The sequence below is a fragment of the Dermacentor albipictus genome, chromosome 9, assembly GCF_038994185.2.
Source record: "Dermacentor albipictus isolate Rhodes 1998 colony chromosome 9, USDA_Dalb.pri_finalv2, whole genome shotgun sequence".
Classification (NCBI taxonomy): Eukaryota; Metazoa; Arthropoda; class Arachnida; order Ixodida; family Ixodidae; genus Dermacentor; species Dermacentor albipictus.
In genome coordinates, this window is record NC_091829.1 from 27,843,166 (window position 1) to 27,861,677 (window position 18,512).

General features: G+C 46.7%; 1 protein-coding gene across 2 annotated transcripts; it reads right to left on the reverse strand.

Annotated features, from left to right (window-relative positions):
• Positions 1-1,231: 1,231 nt before the first annotated feature.
• On the reverse strand, positions 1,232-17,793 carry LOC139049420 (crustacean hyperglycemic hormone-like). Of its 2 annotated transcripts, none has more exons than XM_070524727.1 (3): positions 17,638-17,793; positions 6,516-6,751; positions 1,232-4,579 (listed from the first exon to the last, which is right to left on the reverse strand). In XM_070524727.1, exons 2-3 carry the CDS (start codon positions 6,749-6,751, stop codon positions 4,474-4,476), a joined length of 342 nt encoding a protein of 113 aa, XP_070380828.1. In that variant the 5' UTR covers positions 17,638-17,793; the 3' UTR covers positions 1,232-4,473. The 2 variants fall into 2 exon arrangements, with proteins under 2 accessions (XP_070380828.1, XP_070380827.1); XM_070524726.1 differs by lacking the exon at positions 17,638-17,793 and adding an exon at positions 11,995-12,104.
• Positions 17,794-18,512: the final 719 nt, after the last annotated feature.

Consider the following 18,512-nt stretch of genomic DNA (forward strand, 5'->3'; position numbering starts at 1 on the left):
GCCAGATGTCAGAATACAGTGGGCTACTTCCGGGGATGTAAAGCGGGCAAACTTAATTTATTGTAGGCGGCTTTATTACAGACCCCTAACTTGTGAACAGGTCTTTTTGCAAAACTGGTATTAATAGATTTAACAAACCGGCAAACACCTGAAAGTTATAGCAGTTTGAATTGTGTTTGCTTCTTTTTTTCCATTTCAAATCAAGCACATAGCTTGCATCCGTATTATTAGTCTGTGTGCCCGGCGGAGAGGTTCGAGCCATGCATCCACCCGCAGCCAAGCCGGACGTGCTATCACGAGTGCAACGAATAATGAATCATAATTACTTGTCCGCATCAGATATCCTTCAGTGGATGCAGTTTACAGATATCGCTGTCAGGTTTTCTGAGTGTGGAGTCAGCGTGCTGTAAAACTGATCATTCAATTCGAACAGTCGACGGAGTCTATCTATTCATACGAAATGCAGCAAATTCCGTCCCAATTATTTCGGCTGCTGCCTGATGAGATAAGCTCTGCTTGTCACGCTAACGTAAGCGCCGAAATCCGGGTGTGATACCTTTTACACACACACACACACACACACACACACACACACACACACACACACACACACACACACACACACACACACACACACACACACACACACACACACACACACACACACACACACACACACACACACACACACACACACACACACACACACACACACACACACACACACACACACACACACACACACACACACACACACACACACACACACACACACACACACACACACACACACACACACACACACACACACACACACACACACACACACACACACACACACACACACACACACACACACACACACACACACACACACACACACACACACACACACACACACACACACACACACACACACACACACACACACACACACACACACACACACACACACACACACACACACACACACACACACACACACACACACACACACACACACACACACACACACACACACACACACACACACACACACACACACACACACACACACACACACACACACACACACACACACACACACACACACACACACACACACACACACACACACACACACACACACACACACACATATATATATATGTATTTCTGACGTAACCAGCCCCACGTCACAAATTCAGAAGGACCACAGAAAAGAAACGACACAATAGTTGAACGCCAAGCGTGACTTGCATTTTTAATGTTTATTTCTCTTTTTTCTTCACCCTCCCATTCTCGTTCACAGGAGACACCTTCATTCGCCTCTCGGAAATGTTTCCAAGGTTATTTTTTTTTCTCGGTTTGTTTCTTGTTTCAAGTGTAAATATATATAATATATTCCCCTTTTATGATTTGTGCATATTTCCTTCTCTTTTTTTGCCACAATCCATGTACACAAGGAAATCATACGAGTACACAAGGAACAGTATGTGTAAACCAATGCCACAGCGACTCTGTTTTCTTTCTGCAAATGAAGTGCGGTGAAAGCACACTTCGAACAAAGAGAACAAATCGGTTCAGAATCGTGAGAAAATAAATAAACGACCCATATATGATGTATCATAGCCTCCTTCGCCCTGTTAATATCTATCTATTTATCTATATATTTTTTCTAATCAAACCATTCAGCATCTCAGTGTTTATCGTACCATCCTGAGCACAAGTGTAAAATCGAGTAGGCGCAAAATACGTTGAAAAAATATCTTTGCAAAAAGGGGGGGGGGGGGGGGGGGAAGCTGAACTTATTGACCTCCGCCGTAAAGGAAAGAATAAACATTCCGAACACACTGTTTGTGCAGAATCCGGCTGCAAAGAGCAATTTATGATGTGCAGAATAACTACAATATAAGAAAAGAGAAATTAACAACCTTCAGAAAGTCATCGCATTGATTGTGTATATATAGATTTTTTCTTGCCGTCGATGGTCTTTCTGCTGAGATGCAATTTAATATCATTAATAATTTTTTTTAAGTAATGCGGTGGCTCTTCTTTTTTTTCATATCTTGGCTCTCTATGACGCATTAAACTCTCAGTAGCGTTCACATTTCACACCCTGTGTATGTTTATGCCTAACTTAGAATATAAATAAGACGCGCATATAATATGTATATCAAGTAAATAATACTGTCTTCCTCAGCGTGCGCAAAAAAAAAAGTAAAAACAAAGCACGCGTATATTCGCCTGCACTTGTTCTATACAATAAAATGCACGAGTCTGGGACTTGTATGCATAGTGCGCAAGAATTAAAATCAGAAGACGTGTTCTCAACAGACATCTGTTTTCTGAAGAGAACGCAGAACACAAGATAGACACGCGATGAGACTCAACGTTAAAAACAACAAAACACATAAACAGAATAAAAGAAACAACACAGGCCTCAGTTAATCTCAATCGGTGACCAGCAAAAAGGCAATCGTCTAAAAGAGTAGTTATTCTCTTGTGCAGAAACGACAGAATGTTCTTGCGGTATGTACAATATGAACATAAATGGAACAGCAACAAGGAGAGGAAGAAAAAAACAGAACTGCATATAGGAACACGTCCAAACGGTTACTTTCTCGAGCTATCAGATCCTACGCGAAGCTATGCCCTTGGTGTGAGAACGCAGTTACCTTTGAGGATATCGGTGGGTCCGTCCAATCTATCACTCTGATCAAGCACTCCGTGATTGATGCTTAAGTGACTGATTATTGTTATCCTTTAATACCGAAGTAATAAATATTGAACTGAGAATTCGACATCTTTTCAGAGGACCGTTGGCGGGCCTGTTTGCGAATTTCGGCAACCGCTTTTAGAGAGGTGAAAGGCTGAAGTTTAAAAACGTTATAATCAGTTCACTTGCCAGTTCTCCCTGAAGTACAGCCAGGTGAGCCCTAGATATAAAGACGACGTTTACCCCTTTTCGCCTAAATCGGTATCGAATTTCTCATCACGGTATCAATTACGTCCGTAACGTTTCAGCTTTTACATTTGGGCTGAATGGAGTCGATCATGTTCTTAGGTTTCGGACCTTCGTACATAACTCAGGTTATTGCTCAGATATAAGCTCATGTTTAAAGCAGGCCCGACGTTGTCACTGTCAATCCAATACACAAGTGTTGAAATTTGTAGCTTTTTTTTTCCTTCAGCCGCAGCAGACGTCAGATGCCACGCAGTCTGCGACGCGGTATGTTCGTCGGTTCGTATTTGCGGTACCAAATATATTCCGTCTCGTGAACACCATGCAGTGCACTGAAAACTAGCGATTTCGTCAGCCAATCAGGAACGAGAACCGGCTCTGCATCACAGGAAAAGAAGAGCTCGCCCGCTCTCTGCCGTTAATCCCTCCGTGATCCTCCTAATCAGCAGACCTCATGAACGAACGGATTAGCCGTGGACAATAAGACAAAGTCCTTGGTGCCAGTCGCTTGTTAGCAGACGTGATCCGTATCTTACTTTGTACTGCACGGGTTTATGGAGACAGTGTTCGATTACCGTGATCCATTTCCACGATCAACACCCACAAGGCTCCGAATTTGTTCGTTCAACTGTTTTGAAGACAGCAAAATGTGGCAGTTCACTGAATTAGGATCGCCATAGCGGACCCAGGGCCCACCGCGCTGGCAACCAGACCGCGCAGGCATTCGAACCTGGAACCTCGAGGGTGCGCACTCACACCAGGGACATAGCGCTTATCGTCACCGCACCACGGCACCATCCAGACCTCGCAAGCCGCCCTTGCGGCGCGTAGTCGCTCTTGGCGAGCCGCTGCTATCAAACAGTCGCATGGCTAGAACCGAGATTCGATGCGCATCGACTTCGACGCTCCACACGGGCGCCATTACGAACTCTCTCCTGCGGAGCAGGTGACTTCTCGCACGAGCAACACAGTGCAACGGGACACAAGAATACAAAACAAAAACAGCGACAACAAAGGCAACGTTAACACCGCGAGGCAAGCGGGCTCACTGAAGCACAAGTTAGCGCGACGGCATCGTCTTACGAACCCAGCAACGAGCGGTTACTGTACAAGAGAACAAAAGGAAAACAAGTATATCGCGTGCTCTCAGTACACTCATGATCTGTTGATTCGTTCTCTAAAGACATCTTAGAAACAGTCAATAATTAAATAAGTTATACAATTGTATATTGACGACGGATGGTTCGATGGGTGTTCGACGAGTGGTCGTTTGCATTTGTTCGTTGTGTCCTTTCGTCGATTTGTTTGTTTTTTATTTTTTTTCTTCTATCGTATAAGGAGTCGAAGTAGTCAGAGAGGAAGGCTGAGTTTTTTTTTTTTTTCTTCGCTACCCTTTCTCGAAGTGGTACTCTCTCTCTATGTATCTCGCTATCTTTTTGTTAGATCCTGTCTCTAGCGAACACGCTGTCTCGACCTCCTCTCTGCCTGCTTCCCGTGAACGAAAATGTAGATGCCGGGCCGGTCCTGGATCATGCGTAGAGGTAGTTGATCATGCGTCGCAATTTGGGCATTTCGTCATCCAGTAGGAGGTCTTGGGCGCAGGTATTAAAGTATCCGTTCCTGAAGCAGCTGCCCCTGTTGACCGGTCGTGTAGGAGGCCCACAGAGGAAAAAAAAAAGCACAACTTTGTGGTTAGACGAGTTGTCGCCGTCACGCCCTTGAAGAGGTGTCTACTTCTCGTTCACAAAGCACGCACCGATATTTTATATGCATGTATATAACTCGTACGAGCGAACTCGAAGCAAGGCGACAGACGGGGAGAACTGTGCCCTACATAATGGATCTCCCCTGAGGGCAGTACGAGTGACTTCAGCCCAGATTCTAAATGCGAACGTCGTTCGAATTCGAACGCAGCCCTATTATGTTCATTGTCTCGTTTTCAGATTTCCTGTTTTCGACGACATGATACATTGCACCGCATTTACGTACATTTTGAAAGCTGTGAAATTTAGTTCGGCAGATGTAGACTTTAGGCCCCATATTAGCATTGTAGTTAGGACAAATTGCCAATAACAGACATTCCTCGATATAACGAAACCCAAATGTACGAATTTCTTTAGTTTCTCGAAAAGCTTTCCGATATTCCCCGACACATATTCATTAAGCATAATGCACTGAAAAACCTCAAAGCGAACGAAGTGAACTCAACATCTCACCCTATTTAACTAAATTTCTGTGGGGGAAAAATATGGGTAAAATATAGGCATGACAGGCATGAAGGAACGCAAGACGTGCTAAACGGACCCGATGTCTAGGGTAAGTGCGATAAGTGTGCGCACATGCCGGCAAAATTTTCTATATTTTCTTTCCCTCTCTTAAATAAATGTTTTGAGTGAGTTCAATTTACTAAGCTCTCGATTTGGCGAAGTTCTCGCTTTGACGAGATAATTTCCGCGTGCCGCCTACTTCGTTTATTTGCGTACGGGCCATGAGGCTGACCTCGTCAAAACGACGCCGCATCCGACACGTTATATCGGATGCTCGTTAAAAAAGAGCGTTTATTACACGACGAGAAATACTTTAGCTTTACTTCGTTGTTTACCGTTATTCGTTAACTGCGTATGGACCATAAGTCTGACCTTGTCAAAACGATGTCGCATCCGACACGAACATGCCTTCGTTATATCGGACGTTCGTTAAAAACAGCATTTATTTCTTACACGACGAGAAATACTTTAGCTTTACTTCGTTGTATACCGTTATTCGTTAACTGCGTATGGGCCACAAGTCTGACCTTGTCAAAACGATGTCGCATCCGACACGAACATGCCTTCGTTATATCGGACGTTCGTTAAAAAAAGCATTTATTTCTTACACGACGAGAAATACTTTAGCTTTACTTCGTTGTATACCGTTATTCGTTAGGTGCGCGTTCACTATATCGAGGTTCGACTGCCATATTCTTCGGGGGGGGGGAGGGGGGCCGAAGAACGAACCGCAGCTTACGTGGCCCACGTTTTACTGCGCGCGCGCGTGTATATATATATATATATATATATATATATATATATATATATATATATATATATATATATATATATATGTATGGCTTATATACCGCTTTACTTCGTTATATAGCGTTATTCGTTAGGTGCGCGTTCACTATATCGAGGTTCGACTGCCATATTCTTCGGGGGGGGGAGGGGGGCCGAAGAACGAACCGCAGCTTACGTGGCCCACGTTTTACTGCGCGCGCGCGTGTGTATATATATATATATATATATATATATATATATATATATATATATATATATATATATATATATATATATATATATATATATATATATATATATATATATATATATATATATATATATATATATATATATATATATATATGGCTTATATACCGCTTTACTTCGTTATATAGCGTTATTCGTTAGGTGCGCGTTCGCTATATCGAGGTTCGACTGCCATTTTCTTCGGGGGGCCAAAGTGCGCACCACCGCTTACGTGGCAACACGTTTCACTGCGCGCGCGCGCGTATGTATATATATGGCGTATATACCTGCACAGGTGGTAGACCTGGGGCTCGCGGTACAGCTGGTAGCACTCCTCGCAGACGCGCTCGAGCCGGGCCATGTACGACCTCTCGTAGTGTCCGCGGCAGCCTTGCTCGACGAAGGTGCGCTGCAGCGGTTTGCGCGCCGCGCAGCCGCCGGGCTGCGTCAGCGCCATGAGCGAGCACACGAGCAGCGCAGCCGCCAGCCAACGAGCGGGCACCACCGGGAAGCTGGCACTCATCTGCGACGACCACCAGAGAAGGCGCACGCGCGCTTGTGTGTAGGCGATCCGTGCGCGTGAATGCATCGGCAAGCATAAGAAAGAGCTTTTCCTACACACAAAATTACTACGGAGGTTATTTAAATTGATTAAATTATGGGGTTTTACGCGCCAAAACCACTTTCCGATTATGAGGCAAGCCGCAGTGGGGGACTCCGGAAATTTCGACCACCTGGGGTTCTTTTTAACGTGCACCTAAATCTAAGTACACGGGACTACGGGGGAGAAATCAGGTGCTACAGTCGGATACAACTCAAGTCTGCATTGAAGCCCCCCCCCCCCCCCCCGCCCTTCTGCTCCCCCGCCCACGCCCTCATAACCACCAGTCAATGTTCCTCCGCGAGACGGCAAATGGTTCGTACTTCAAACTTTCCCTGTTAGCTCAATAAGCCAGTAACGACAAAAAATCTAAACTATGAGCGCGTAATTTTGTACGTTTTCGTTCGGCTATTATAGTGGAACGGTGAAAACCTAATTCTTCGTTGAAGCGAAATAAAGCGCTTGCTTCGCTGCAACTACTTACCGTCAAGTTTCCACTTCAGTTGGCAGTGAACTTTCCTGAGTAAAACGGGGCCCGCAGTGAAATGAACTGTACCGCGGACTTTTGAAGAGTGAAATGCTCAGACTCCACACACTTTGGCCATGCCTGTTGCACATCTCATGGCTTCCGACGATGAAAATACTCTTAAAGAACAGCAGACACTCCGGAGCTATCAAGTGCGACGCCATTTTGAAATGGCAGCATGACGACGATTTTTTTTGCCTCTGTGACTGGCTGGAGGAGTAATAACCCCGCGCCATAGAGTGGGCTTTGGTTGCTAACTGCTGTCTTCTTTTTTTTTTAAGTTGTATACTACTATAATATAGGTGGTGTCCGAATCAAGCACCTAACGAGCGTTTCCTCGGAGTCCCGCGCTGAAACGAATCTCTAAGGCTATGCTTTTGTGGGCTGCTCGCGCCGGAATCGGTTGCAGCAGCCGGAAAATCTCGTCATGGTCGTCGCCATGTTTTGGACATAAATTGCTGTCTGCTGGAGCTGCAAGTGGCTGCAAGGGACGCGCGCGGTTCGGACAGAATAGGAATGATGGCTAATGCGTGAAGTTGCCTGAACTTCCCTCTATCTGGCTTCGAATGCGCTTTGTGAATTCGCATATTTGACCACGTGTTCAGCGAGAGAGAGAGAGAGAGAGAGCAAATGATAAATGAAAGGTAGGGAGGTTAACCAGGACTGAGCCCGGTTGGCTACCCTACACTGGGGAAAGGGAAATGGGGACGGAAAGGTTAAAGAAAGAAGAGAAAGTCCACCGGGGATATCGTTCAGTCACTCAGTCCGGATTACATACGCTCACTCAATCCTGTATCTTTCAAATATCGCAGCAGCGCTTTTGTGGCCTTTTGTAGCTGCGATATACGAGGCCATGGTCCCAAGATCTTGTTCAAGGTGAACGGTTTTCTATCTAACTTGTTGAGAGCTGTGCAGAGATCTTGTCTTTCATTTTCAAATGATGGGCAGTAGCACAGTAGATGGCCTATAGTTTCTTCGACACCGCAGGCATTGCACTCGGCGCTATCAGCCATGCCAATCAAAAACGTATATGCATTCGTGAATGACGTGTTCAGCGAAATATTACTCTACAGATGCAACGTCCCATAATGTTTATGCATGTGCAGAACCACTTACTTGCTCACTGTGTTTAGGGAAAAAGTGATTGTTTTGGAATATTTAGAAAAGTTCAAACGCAACAACTAACGGCATAATAACGTCTGGAACCACGGTCCGGAATATTATTGACAAATCGACTGTGCTAGCCATCGTTCTTACACAGCGCCGAAGGCTGCCCTAGTAATTTTTGTAAGCAACTCAGTGGTGGGAATGACGGATATTTCATTTCATTCGTCAAAGAAGTCAATGCTAAAATGTTTGAATTTCGCGCCCAAGCCTCACCGTCGCCGCGCTACTGTGACGTCACGCTTTTCAATGCATCATCGTGCATTTCGGCCTCTTTCTTGCTGAAATATTTATGAGAATGTGTCAGGTTTTATTTTTCGTTTCTTTAGAACGCAATGTAATCCTTACGTGTATAGGTAAGCAAGGAAACAGTATCGCCCAGACTCCGTCGACATCCATGACTTCACGGGGAGCTAGTGCAGTGACACTTGAAAGATTTTAATTAAATGTTTCGCGTTTTACGTGCCAAGACCGCTGTCTGATTACGAGGCACGCCATAGTGGGATACTCCGAATTAATTTCGACTACCTGAGCATCTCAAAAACGACGGCCGTTTTTGCATTTCGCCTCCACCGAAAAGCGGCCGCCGGGATTCGATCCCGCGACCTCTTACTTAGCGCAACACCATGGCCGCATAGCCACCGTGGCGGGTGGCTTCAAGATGGCCTCCACCCGCGTTTGCTGGCCTGCAACAGTGACACGCATCTGTTCACGGAAAGAGCAACATTCTTCTTTACTTGTTTTTTCAATTGCACGAGCGCAGTTAGCCGATCTAATTCAAATCATTATTCCTCCTTATGGTGATGCCAAATCTATTGCATTTTCTTGGGCGCATCCAACGGGTCTACATATTCCGTAAAGCGTAGCATGCTTATTAACCCTGAAAGCCATTTATTCAATGCCGCAGTTGCTCTGGCGCGTGTATAGCTTGCGCGCGTTCGTCTCTCTGCAACGCCGGCGAAGGTGAAATGCATTATTCACGGAATTCCCGCGTACAGTTCCATATGCGTTGTGATGTCGGTGTCCCGCGGCCATTGATGTCCGATCTCGTTTGGACCGATCGGGCCGTGAATGCACTTGGGTGCGTTCGCATGCGTGAGCTACAAGGACGCCCTCTTTCTCTCTCTCTCTCTCTCTGCACAACTGCACAGCGCTGCATGATGAAATTTGTCTGCTCCACTCAAGGCGCGACAGTGTCTCGTGACGTTTGAGTTCCAGTTGTCGCGCGTTGGGTCGTGCTCGCATTAGAACCTGCAATACAAGATTCTTTAACTGACATATTCGCCAAGAAACGCGCACTGTCGTTTATTGTATGCGTGTACCTGTGTTTGCGCGTGTGTGTGATACTTCGAACGAGCTTACGTGCGGAATGATGGGCGCAACGTTTTGCAAAGGGCTTGCATAGGGTACTTTCGAAAACGAGAAATTTCCACATTTATAGCTTAATTTTGTTTTTTCGTCAGCGTTGATAAGCGATCGCGCGCCAGCAGAGTTTTGAAAATAGTGGAAGTGCTTGACGGCCTGAAGCCGAGGCGCTTCATGTGTATACAGCATTAACGACCATATATATATATTCAAAGAACGGAATGTGCGTGTCCGTAGCCTCCCTGATACATACTTCCCAAATGTGGATCCTGTATATTTAGGCATCACCCGCGCGACCCATGCGTGCCGGTGCGCTCTCGTATAGTGGCGCGGACAACTGGAAAGCTCGATCGTATACCGCAAGAATGCGAAGAGAACGGCTTTGTTCTCGGAAGAGGACTGCGAGCAAGGAAGAAACACCTCTTCGAGCGCTATTTCGCTCGCTCGCTCCCTCTCTTTCTTTCTTTCGTAAACGAAGCTGGTTTTGGTTCTCGAGTCATCGAAATTCCTGCAACCCGGAGATCCGTTGCTCTTTGTACGCGCTCTTCATAACTTATCATTTACGTCGTCTGGCCAGCAGACCGCTGACGGATTCACCGTCACCGAGCACCGAAGACGGCAGCGGTTCGAGGTCTGATGGAAATTTCTTGGGTTCCGCTTGTGTGAGAGCGAAGGCGTTGCACGACAAACGTATGCGCGCGCACGGTCACGTACGCGGAAGTTCCTCATAGTTGCGTCGTCGCAATGCGGGCGACTTGACGAGCAGCGATCGCGTCCACTCGTTAAACGGCCACGCGAAACAAAGTATCCGCACCACCGCAACTTATATTCCCGGCCGGTTTTGCCGCGCGAGAACGTCACCGCGTGCTTATGCCATAGATCTTGTCCCTTCAACGCCCTGGCGTTGTTTCAATCTTAGCACACGACGAGAGCTGTCGGGAGGTGGGCGGCTAAATTTCTCGCGCTACGCCCATAAATCATACGTTTTTTTATTCCACTTTTTTATTTGCTCCTGTCGTTTACTTTCTATTGAGATGCAATGGAATTCACTCTGGCAGCTTCTCAAAAGTTACCAATCATTTGTCTCATATCAAATTTAAGTTAATTTATTTCTGTGGCTTTGCATGCGAAAGACACGATATGACTATGAGCCACGCCGAAGCGGGGGACTCCGGATTAATTTTGACCACCTGGAGAGAGAGAGAGAGAGAGAGAGAGAGAGAAAGAGAGAGAGAGAGAGGTTAACCAGATGGGAAGATCCGGTTTGCTACCCTACGCTGGGGAGAGAGGAAAGGGAGTGGCAAAGTGATAACAAATTAGTATGGGTGTGCGAATATTCGAAATTTCGAATACGAACCGAATATTTTCCTCATTCGAAGCGTACGTATTCGATTCGACAAATGCATATTCGGAAATTCTCGAATATTCGACGATGGCCGAATAACGCTGGAAACGGCGAATATTCGGACAGGCTGTGAATAATTGAGCAATTAACGAATCATACGCTTGCTCCGCATTCTCCTAAGAACTTGTTTATTCACTGAGAACTTCGCGTAATCCGCTCAGTATCTATATGCTCTTTTTCAGTCTATCTGCATCAGGCCCACCAGTTTGGGTTTCTTTTTTACCAAGCTTTATCCCAGGGCTCTTTCTTAACAATATATGATTTACTTTCGGGCTCTGTAAGTATACGCAACAAAATATGCATCTAAAATATGTTACCTGGAGAATTTTTAGATGTTTGGAAAATAAAGAGAAGAAAACATATTCATTAAGACATCTTTCTGGGCGAGTTGGTGCATACTTGAGATAAAAGTTATGTGTCCTCGAAGAACATTGCATCGCCATCGACAATCCCGCCTCGCGTTGCCGCTTTTATAAGGTGGTCGCCGGTTCTTTGCTACGCGCTGCGCTGCTGCTCTGTGACGCAAATGCAAACCACGCTAAATTCACCGCTTCGCTGTTTGTAACTGTCTGAGTGCTGATACAGCGCTCGCTCAAGCGCGTTCTCCATGAGTGGCATAAACTGCGGAAGACGAGCCACCGAGCGAGCAAGAAATATAAGCCTGAAGAAGTCTTCTTTGGCGGTACTAATACACAAGACTCTCACCGTCGACAGTTCGGTGCAAGTCGTGCGAACGTGTTCTTCAAACGCCAACGGGATCGACCACTGCTCTGCAAGATCACATGAAACAGCACCCTTTGTTGATGAAAGAGTACAAAAAGACGGCGCTGCAAACGAGCCGTTTTTTTCATTAACATCTGGACGACATACTACAACAGAGAAAGCAGCCATTGTCTCAGAAGAAAGAAAGCGAACTTAACCAGAAAGCGGCAGATGTGTTCGCCTTAGATCTTCTCCCTTACGGCTTTGTAGAAAAGCGCGGTTTCACAGCACTGGTGAAAGCAGCTGCACCGCGCTACAGTCTGCCATCTCGAACAAAACTGTCGCGTGTGCGCGTATACCCGCGAAACAAGAGCAAAGGTACGACAGGAGGTGCGAAAAGCACTTGAGCAAGGAAAGGGCACTCTCGCTTTTGCGAGCGATATATGGACGTCACGTGCCAACGAGGGTTGTATAAGCCTCACGTGTAATTTTCTTACGGTGAAGTTAGAGTTAAAAAAAAAAGTTCACTTTGAACACGCGGCATATGCCGGAGACTCACACGGTTGTTAACATAGCTGCCTCATTGGAGCAGCTATGCACCGACTGGGAGATAACAATCGACTGCTTGACGTACAGTCAACAGCAAAAGTTTACTGGATGTGGTTTCCTCTTCAAATGTGAATTCCTGCACTGTTAAGACATGACGCTTCGTATTTAATGAATCACTGTGTAGGTGGCGAAGGCTACTACATGCTGGAACATTTAATTCGAGGCTGTGTGACCACGCTTTGCGAGAATTCAGCTTCTTGGCAGATCCTGCGTCCCGTAAACTTTTGCGGTTGACTGTACATCGTGACGGACAACGGCCGCAATATCCGAGCGGCTGCCCCGAGATTCCCATGGCTCCAGCGATCCTGATTTGCGCACACTCTGCAGCTGGTGATCAATGATGCGATGTCGTGTACTCCGGCAATCGACAGACTCTGCAAGAGGGCGAAAGATTGTAGCGCAGTTGTAGGACACTAATAACATAGCCCTGGTGCGCAGAAAAGACTGAACGATCTGCAGAAGCACTTGAACAAGGACCTACTCTATGTTGTGCAGGATGTTGACACCAGATGGAACACTCAGTGCTTCACGCTCTCGAGGCTCCTTAGACTCAAAGAGTCCATCACACTTGAGCTCACCACATCGGACACGAGCATAGATACATTTACTTGGCACAACTGTCATCTTCAGTGCTGAAATGTACCTCTCCTTGTGTCAAATTCAAATTAGTTTTGGAATGCTGCTTTGCCTCGAAAGTTGTAAAGGCAAGTGAGGGTTTGCTGAGAAACTCGCAAAATGTATCAAGACACGTTTTGCGGGGTGCAAATTGGATGAAGTGGCCAGGCTGGCCATGTTTCTTGATCCGCGCTTTAGGGTCACAGTTCATCAGGCATCTGGTCAGATGATCTGCCTGAAAGACCTTGTGACAAGAGAACTCCAGGCAACTGACGTGGAACCCAGTGGGGACACTGCCGTGCCAGCGTCGACTTTGTCCACTGATGCCATCCAGCGTATGGAATGCTTTTGACGATCCAGTGAACAAAGACAAGACACATTTGGCATCTACCCCTGAGAGGGAAGTTACAGACTATGCGGAAAAGCCTATTCTGGAAAGGGGCAAGAAACCCTTGTGAGTGGTGGCAGTCCATTGGCCGCTTCAAGTACCCTACACTCGCTCAGGAGTACTTGGCTATCCCTGTTACCTCAGTTCTTGTGAAAGTGTCTTTTCTACCGTTGGAAATGCTGTCACAGTGCATACAAGGCGCTTACTTTGTAAACATGTTGAGTAGTTAATTTCCCTTCCCGATAATCTGTAACAAACGTTTTACCTGACTGAAAGCATTACCTATAATGAGTGCCTCTTTAACATGAAGCAGCCTTCCAAATACAATATTATTTTTAAAAGGGTAATAAAGCTATTGTTACCTCGTTTTGCAATTTTTTAATGCTATAGATATATTCGATATTCGATTCGATATTCGAAGACAGTTTTTCACCTTATTCGTATTCGATTCGTATTCGAAAATTTCAATATTCGCACACCCCTACAAATTAGATATGAAGAAAGAAAGGAGAATAGCCATACAATCACAGTCGGTCACTGTCGCCGCATACTGTCACCGCGCCGCACAGTAGCACTTGCAGCACTATGAAGATCTGTTCATGCTACAGCCGTTGGGTATCTTTACCGTACCTCCTATGCACGGGACAAGGGCGCATTTTTGCACTTCGACGCCCATGGTAATGCGGCCGCGGCGGCCGGGATTCACTGCCGCAAGGTGTCGTGCCATATACAACATGAATGTAAGTCTTACAGGAACGATTTTAAAACTAGGTCGACTGCAGTTCGAACGCTGCACTCTTCGCGATAACTGTCTGATCATTGTTTTTCAAGACGAAGGTGTGGCATAATCGTTGCTGTGTTATTGTGTTTAGTTCTTGTCATGCCACGACCCTTGATGCGATGCCCTGCGCATGCGTGACATGCACACATATGTATATATACTACGGAGCAATAAAGGCGGGGGTTCATTCCCGTTCATGTTCAAGACGGTGTCGTTCGACGCGGAAACACGACAGAAGCGACACGCCACGAGACAACCGAAGTCTGCAACAAGGTTTGTCATGCAGCTATACCAATCTGGCCAACACACGTGACGACTTTGCACACGTTGGCGCGCCTGCGAACTATAACCTATACATCCTGACGGAGCCAAGGACGCAACTACACGAAGACGATCCAATCCGAGAAGATGTGGCAACTTCGCATTCAGTCACCGCATTCGCGAAGCGCAATCCACGCGTGTTCATAACCTCGCGAGGGCAACTCGATCTTGACTTGACGCGGGCGGGTGGTGTGATCGCAACGGCACACCAAGCTCGGAGCAGCCACACGCGGAGAGTCGTCCACCTTTCAAGCCACTGTACAGTTCGCGAGAGCGTGTATGCCAGATCCGGTGAACAATGGATCGCACAACTGACTCATGCGACGACCGTGACCGGCGACCGGGCTTCAAGGCTGCGTGAAGGCCGTCATTTGTATAAGCCGTGAGCAAAAAGTAAACGGCTTCCCGTCGCCGGCGTTGCAGCTGGACTTCAACGAAACCTCAAACGTCGGCGTTCTTTGTTGAAGGGCAGCGGATTGGGCGAGTTGGTGTTGCATGGTAACAATAAAATTCAAACAGCGCTAAACGACGGGACCAGAGTGAGAAGGACGCAAACACGGCGCTGAACTTGCAACTTGTTACACAAGTTGTAACAAGTTGCACTTGTTACAACTTGTTTTGGGCACAGGGTGCTCCCCCTCCGCCCTAAAGAAAAGAAAAAAAAAAGAAAGAAAAAACTTACTTGTGGGCACACTGGCGCAACTGTATAAGAGAGAGAGAGAGAGAGAGAGATGAAGGAGGAAAGGCAGGGAGGTTAACCAGACTGAGTCCAGTTTGCTACCCTACACGTGGGGAGGGGAATGGGGAGTTAGAGAGAGAGAGAGAAAGAAAACGAGTCTATACCACACTTTCACATGCACTAAGTTAGGTCTAGGATGTCTATAGTCGGGCACTCAAGTCTGTTGCCTTCAGGTAGTGAAGAAGCGCTCGAACTGCTTTCTGGGCTAATGAACTGGGAGGCCAGGCTCCCGAGATCTTTGCTTCTTGGAGTCGATATTCCGCCACACCAGCACTGTCATCTCTGCAAGTGCCGGGCAGTTCAGCTGTGCTATCGCAATGAATGATTCGCAGTATAACTCGGTCCTTCTAGCATCAAACCGCCCTGCGACTTTGGCATGCCGGTAACGTTGAACAAAATACTACCTTATAGACGCAATGATACACATTCGTTATGCGTCGTCAGCGCTTTCGCGTGTTTAGAAAAAAAAGAAACATTGCTGTGAAATTTGAAAAGATGGAGTAATGAACACGTTCCCGATAACGTCTGAAGACATAATTCCGAGGACTGAAGGCAAACCCACGTGTGATATCCATTACTCCCACGGTATATATACAGCAGAAATATCGCAACGCGATAGCTTTCTCTAACAATGTGAGTAGGAAGCTCGTATATTTTCGGGTGTTACCTGACAACCAAACATTGCCACAGACTACCGAGGGGTATAAATCATGGTTAATCAACTAAACAGATAAGCCATGGATAGATAGTGGTAGCCGAGGGTGGACCACTACTAACTTTTTTCCGTGCACTAGCGAGAGAACTACGTTAGCAGTTAATCCCACTTTGTGCAAGTGGCTCTCATTTGCAACGACGGCCGGTACGAGGCTATATAAGCTTTCTTCGCAAGCGCTCACACCTCTGAAGCAATGTCATGCGTGAGCGAGGCGGCTTCAGAAAAGACGGATAATATTAAATAATGGGGCTGGAACTATAGTAATGATGGAACACACGCGGCCTGAGATTTGTCGAAGGTCATCAGCCACCCTTTCAGAGAACAGTGCGCGGGCTTCGAGAGATCCAGAGTAAAGGTTTCGGGCTCGACACCCTACAGCGTGGTCTGCCACGTTTCGGGCTGTAGGTGGCTGGTTTCGCGTGAAGATTCTTGCGCGATAAGCTGGCATACGTACTATTGACGCGCATCAAAACAAAACACTTTGATAGCATATGGTATATGCACTAAGATATTGCGCAAAACTGGACGACATGTATGACATAGCCATGGCAACTATAAAAAGGGAAAACTCACTGGCAATGGCAAAAACAATGACATGCAAAATACCCGAAAAATAGAATAAAATGCTAACATCGTTTGATTGAGAGCCATACCAAAAGAATCTTACAAATAAGAGACTTATAAATCTGCACGGAAGTATATGAAATGCGTGACATGTTCATTACTGCTGAAGAAATTGAAAAAAAAAAACACGGCAGAAAAAAATAACATTGCGCTAAAAGCTGAAACACACATTATCACATTATTTTACACTTGGCCACAACTTGAGTAACGGTGGCAAGGCGAACAGAAGGTAGTCGGCTTTTGCAGCAGCACATAGAAAACATTCGCAGAAAGGCTTATTCCACAATCAAAGACCAGGTAAAATAGGCCAACAACACGACTTTTCTTTCGACCCGAATGCAATGCTTAGCAATAAAATTACGTCACTTAGGGCACTAAGTCGTACATACAGGGCTCTCATTGTAAAATAAACACGAACTGCAAAAATCTGCATGCAGGACACTTGCAATGCTCATGCATTCCAGAAGAAAAAAAAAGCGCATCATGCCTACACATGAGGGTTCTTCACGCGGTTTTCCCATCGGGAGTTACTGAGATAGTACACAAACACTAAAAGTAATTTTTCAGCTGTTAGTAGGTTTGCAGAACGTGATACACAGAAAAAGCACTGAGGGCGGTACGGAAAGCTGGGCAAGTTACTGAAGTTGCAGAATGAGACTTGGCACAGAAAAACACAAGTCGCAGACCAGGTGACAATGAGGAGGAACATCTATTTGTCAGCTTTCTCTACCGGGAAGAGGCAAGTGTAGCACAATCAAGGCGCAACGACGTCCGGAGCCTCATGAAGCACACAAATGGACAGGGCTGTGTTCGTGTACATGCGCCTTCTGATGTCCTTGGTTCTGAGCGCTCACCTGTTGTCTTTGGGCACCCGGAACAACCTTGCAGGTCTGGTTTTTGAGCTGTTTGTGCACCACTGCACGATGCACGAGCGGTACGAGTCGAGAAACGGGTGAAACATCGCGGAGCACAAGCACACAGCTACCGAGGACCCCGAAACTGACGAAACTAGCCACGCCGGTCAACGCACAGCAGCGCACGCTTCGCGATAACAGCAGACAACGAAACATGAAACGTCATTCAGCGGGCTGAGCTGGCTCCGGGCCGGCGGGGCCGCACGGCGTGAGTGAGGGGACAGTCGAAGGTGAGGGAGTTGCGAGGGCAGTAATGAGGGAGGGCGATTGGAGAGGAGTTGGGGAGGGGCAAGGGCTCGGCCACCTGGATCGGCGCGCGTGCGCGCTACGATCTACGAGGCCATGCAAGGGAACCAGATTTTTGCGTTCGCCCATTACAGAGATGGCGCCAATTACCTCTGCCACCGAAACCGAGGAGTTTCCCCCCATTGGGTAGATCTTGTTCTCGCCTTGTGAAACGGTGTTCATGACGAACGGTCGCACACGCGAACACCTTGTGCATGCAGCTGTGGCGGATGAAGCTCGTACGCCAGTCTCATATCCCACACCTCCAAGTCTCAATTCACGGCAAAGCATGTCTTCCCTCTGCACTTCCACATTTTAAACAAATAGCGCTAAGCAATCTCCAGCCTCTCGGCGGAAGGATGCTGGAGCTACCGGCGGCGGCTGGATGCCTGCTTCCTTCCGATTCAGAAGGCATTCAATGGCAGCGTACTTGTGGCGCGCCCTGGTGCGCAGCGCACGCACTGCCTGCTGTAAAAGGTCTGTATACGACCAGAAGTCGCATGCTTCCAGGTTAAGCTGCATTTAAAGAC

Bases quoted from the DNA above. Each gene is read 5' to 3' on its own strand.
- LOC139049420 (XM_070524727.1), bottom strand. From the start codon at position 6,751: ATGAGTGCCAGCTTCCCGGTGGTGCCCGCTCGTTGGCTGGCGGCTGCG. The intron at 4,580-6,515 runs GTATATACGCCA...ACCGGTCAACAG, and splicing joins CAGGTCTACCACCTGTGCAG to GGGCAGCTGCTTCAGGAACG.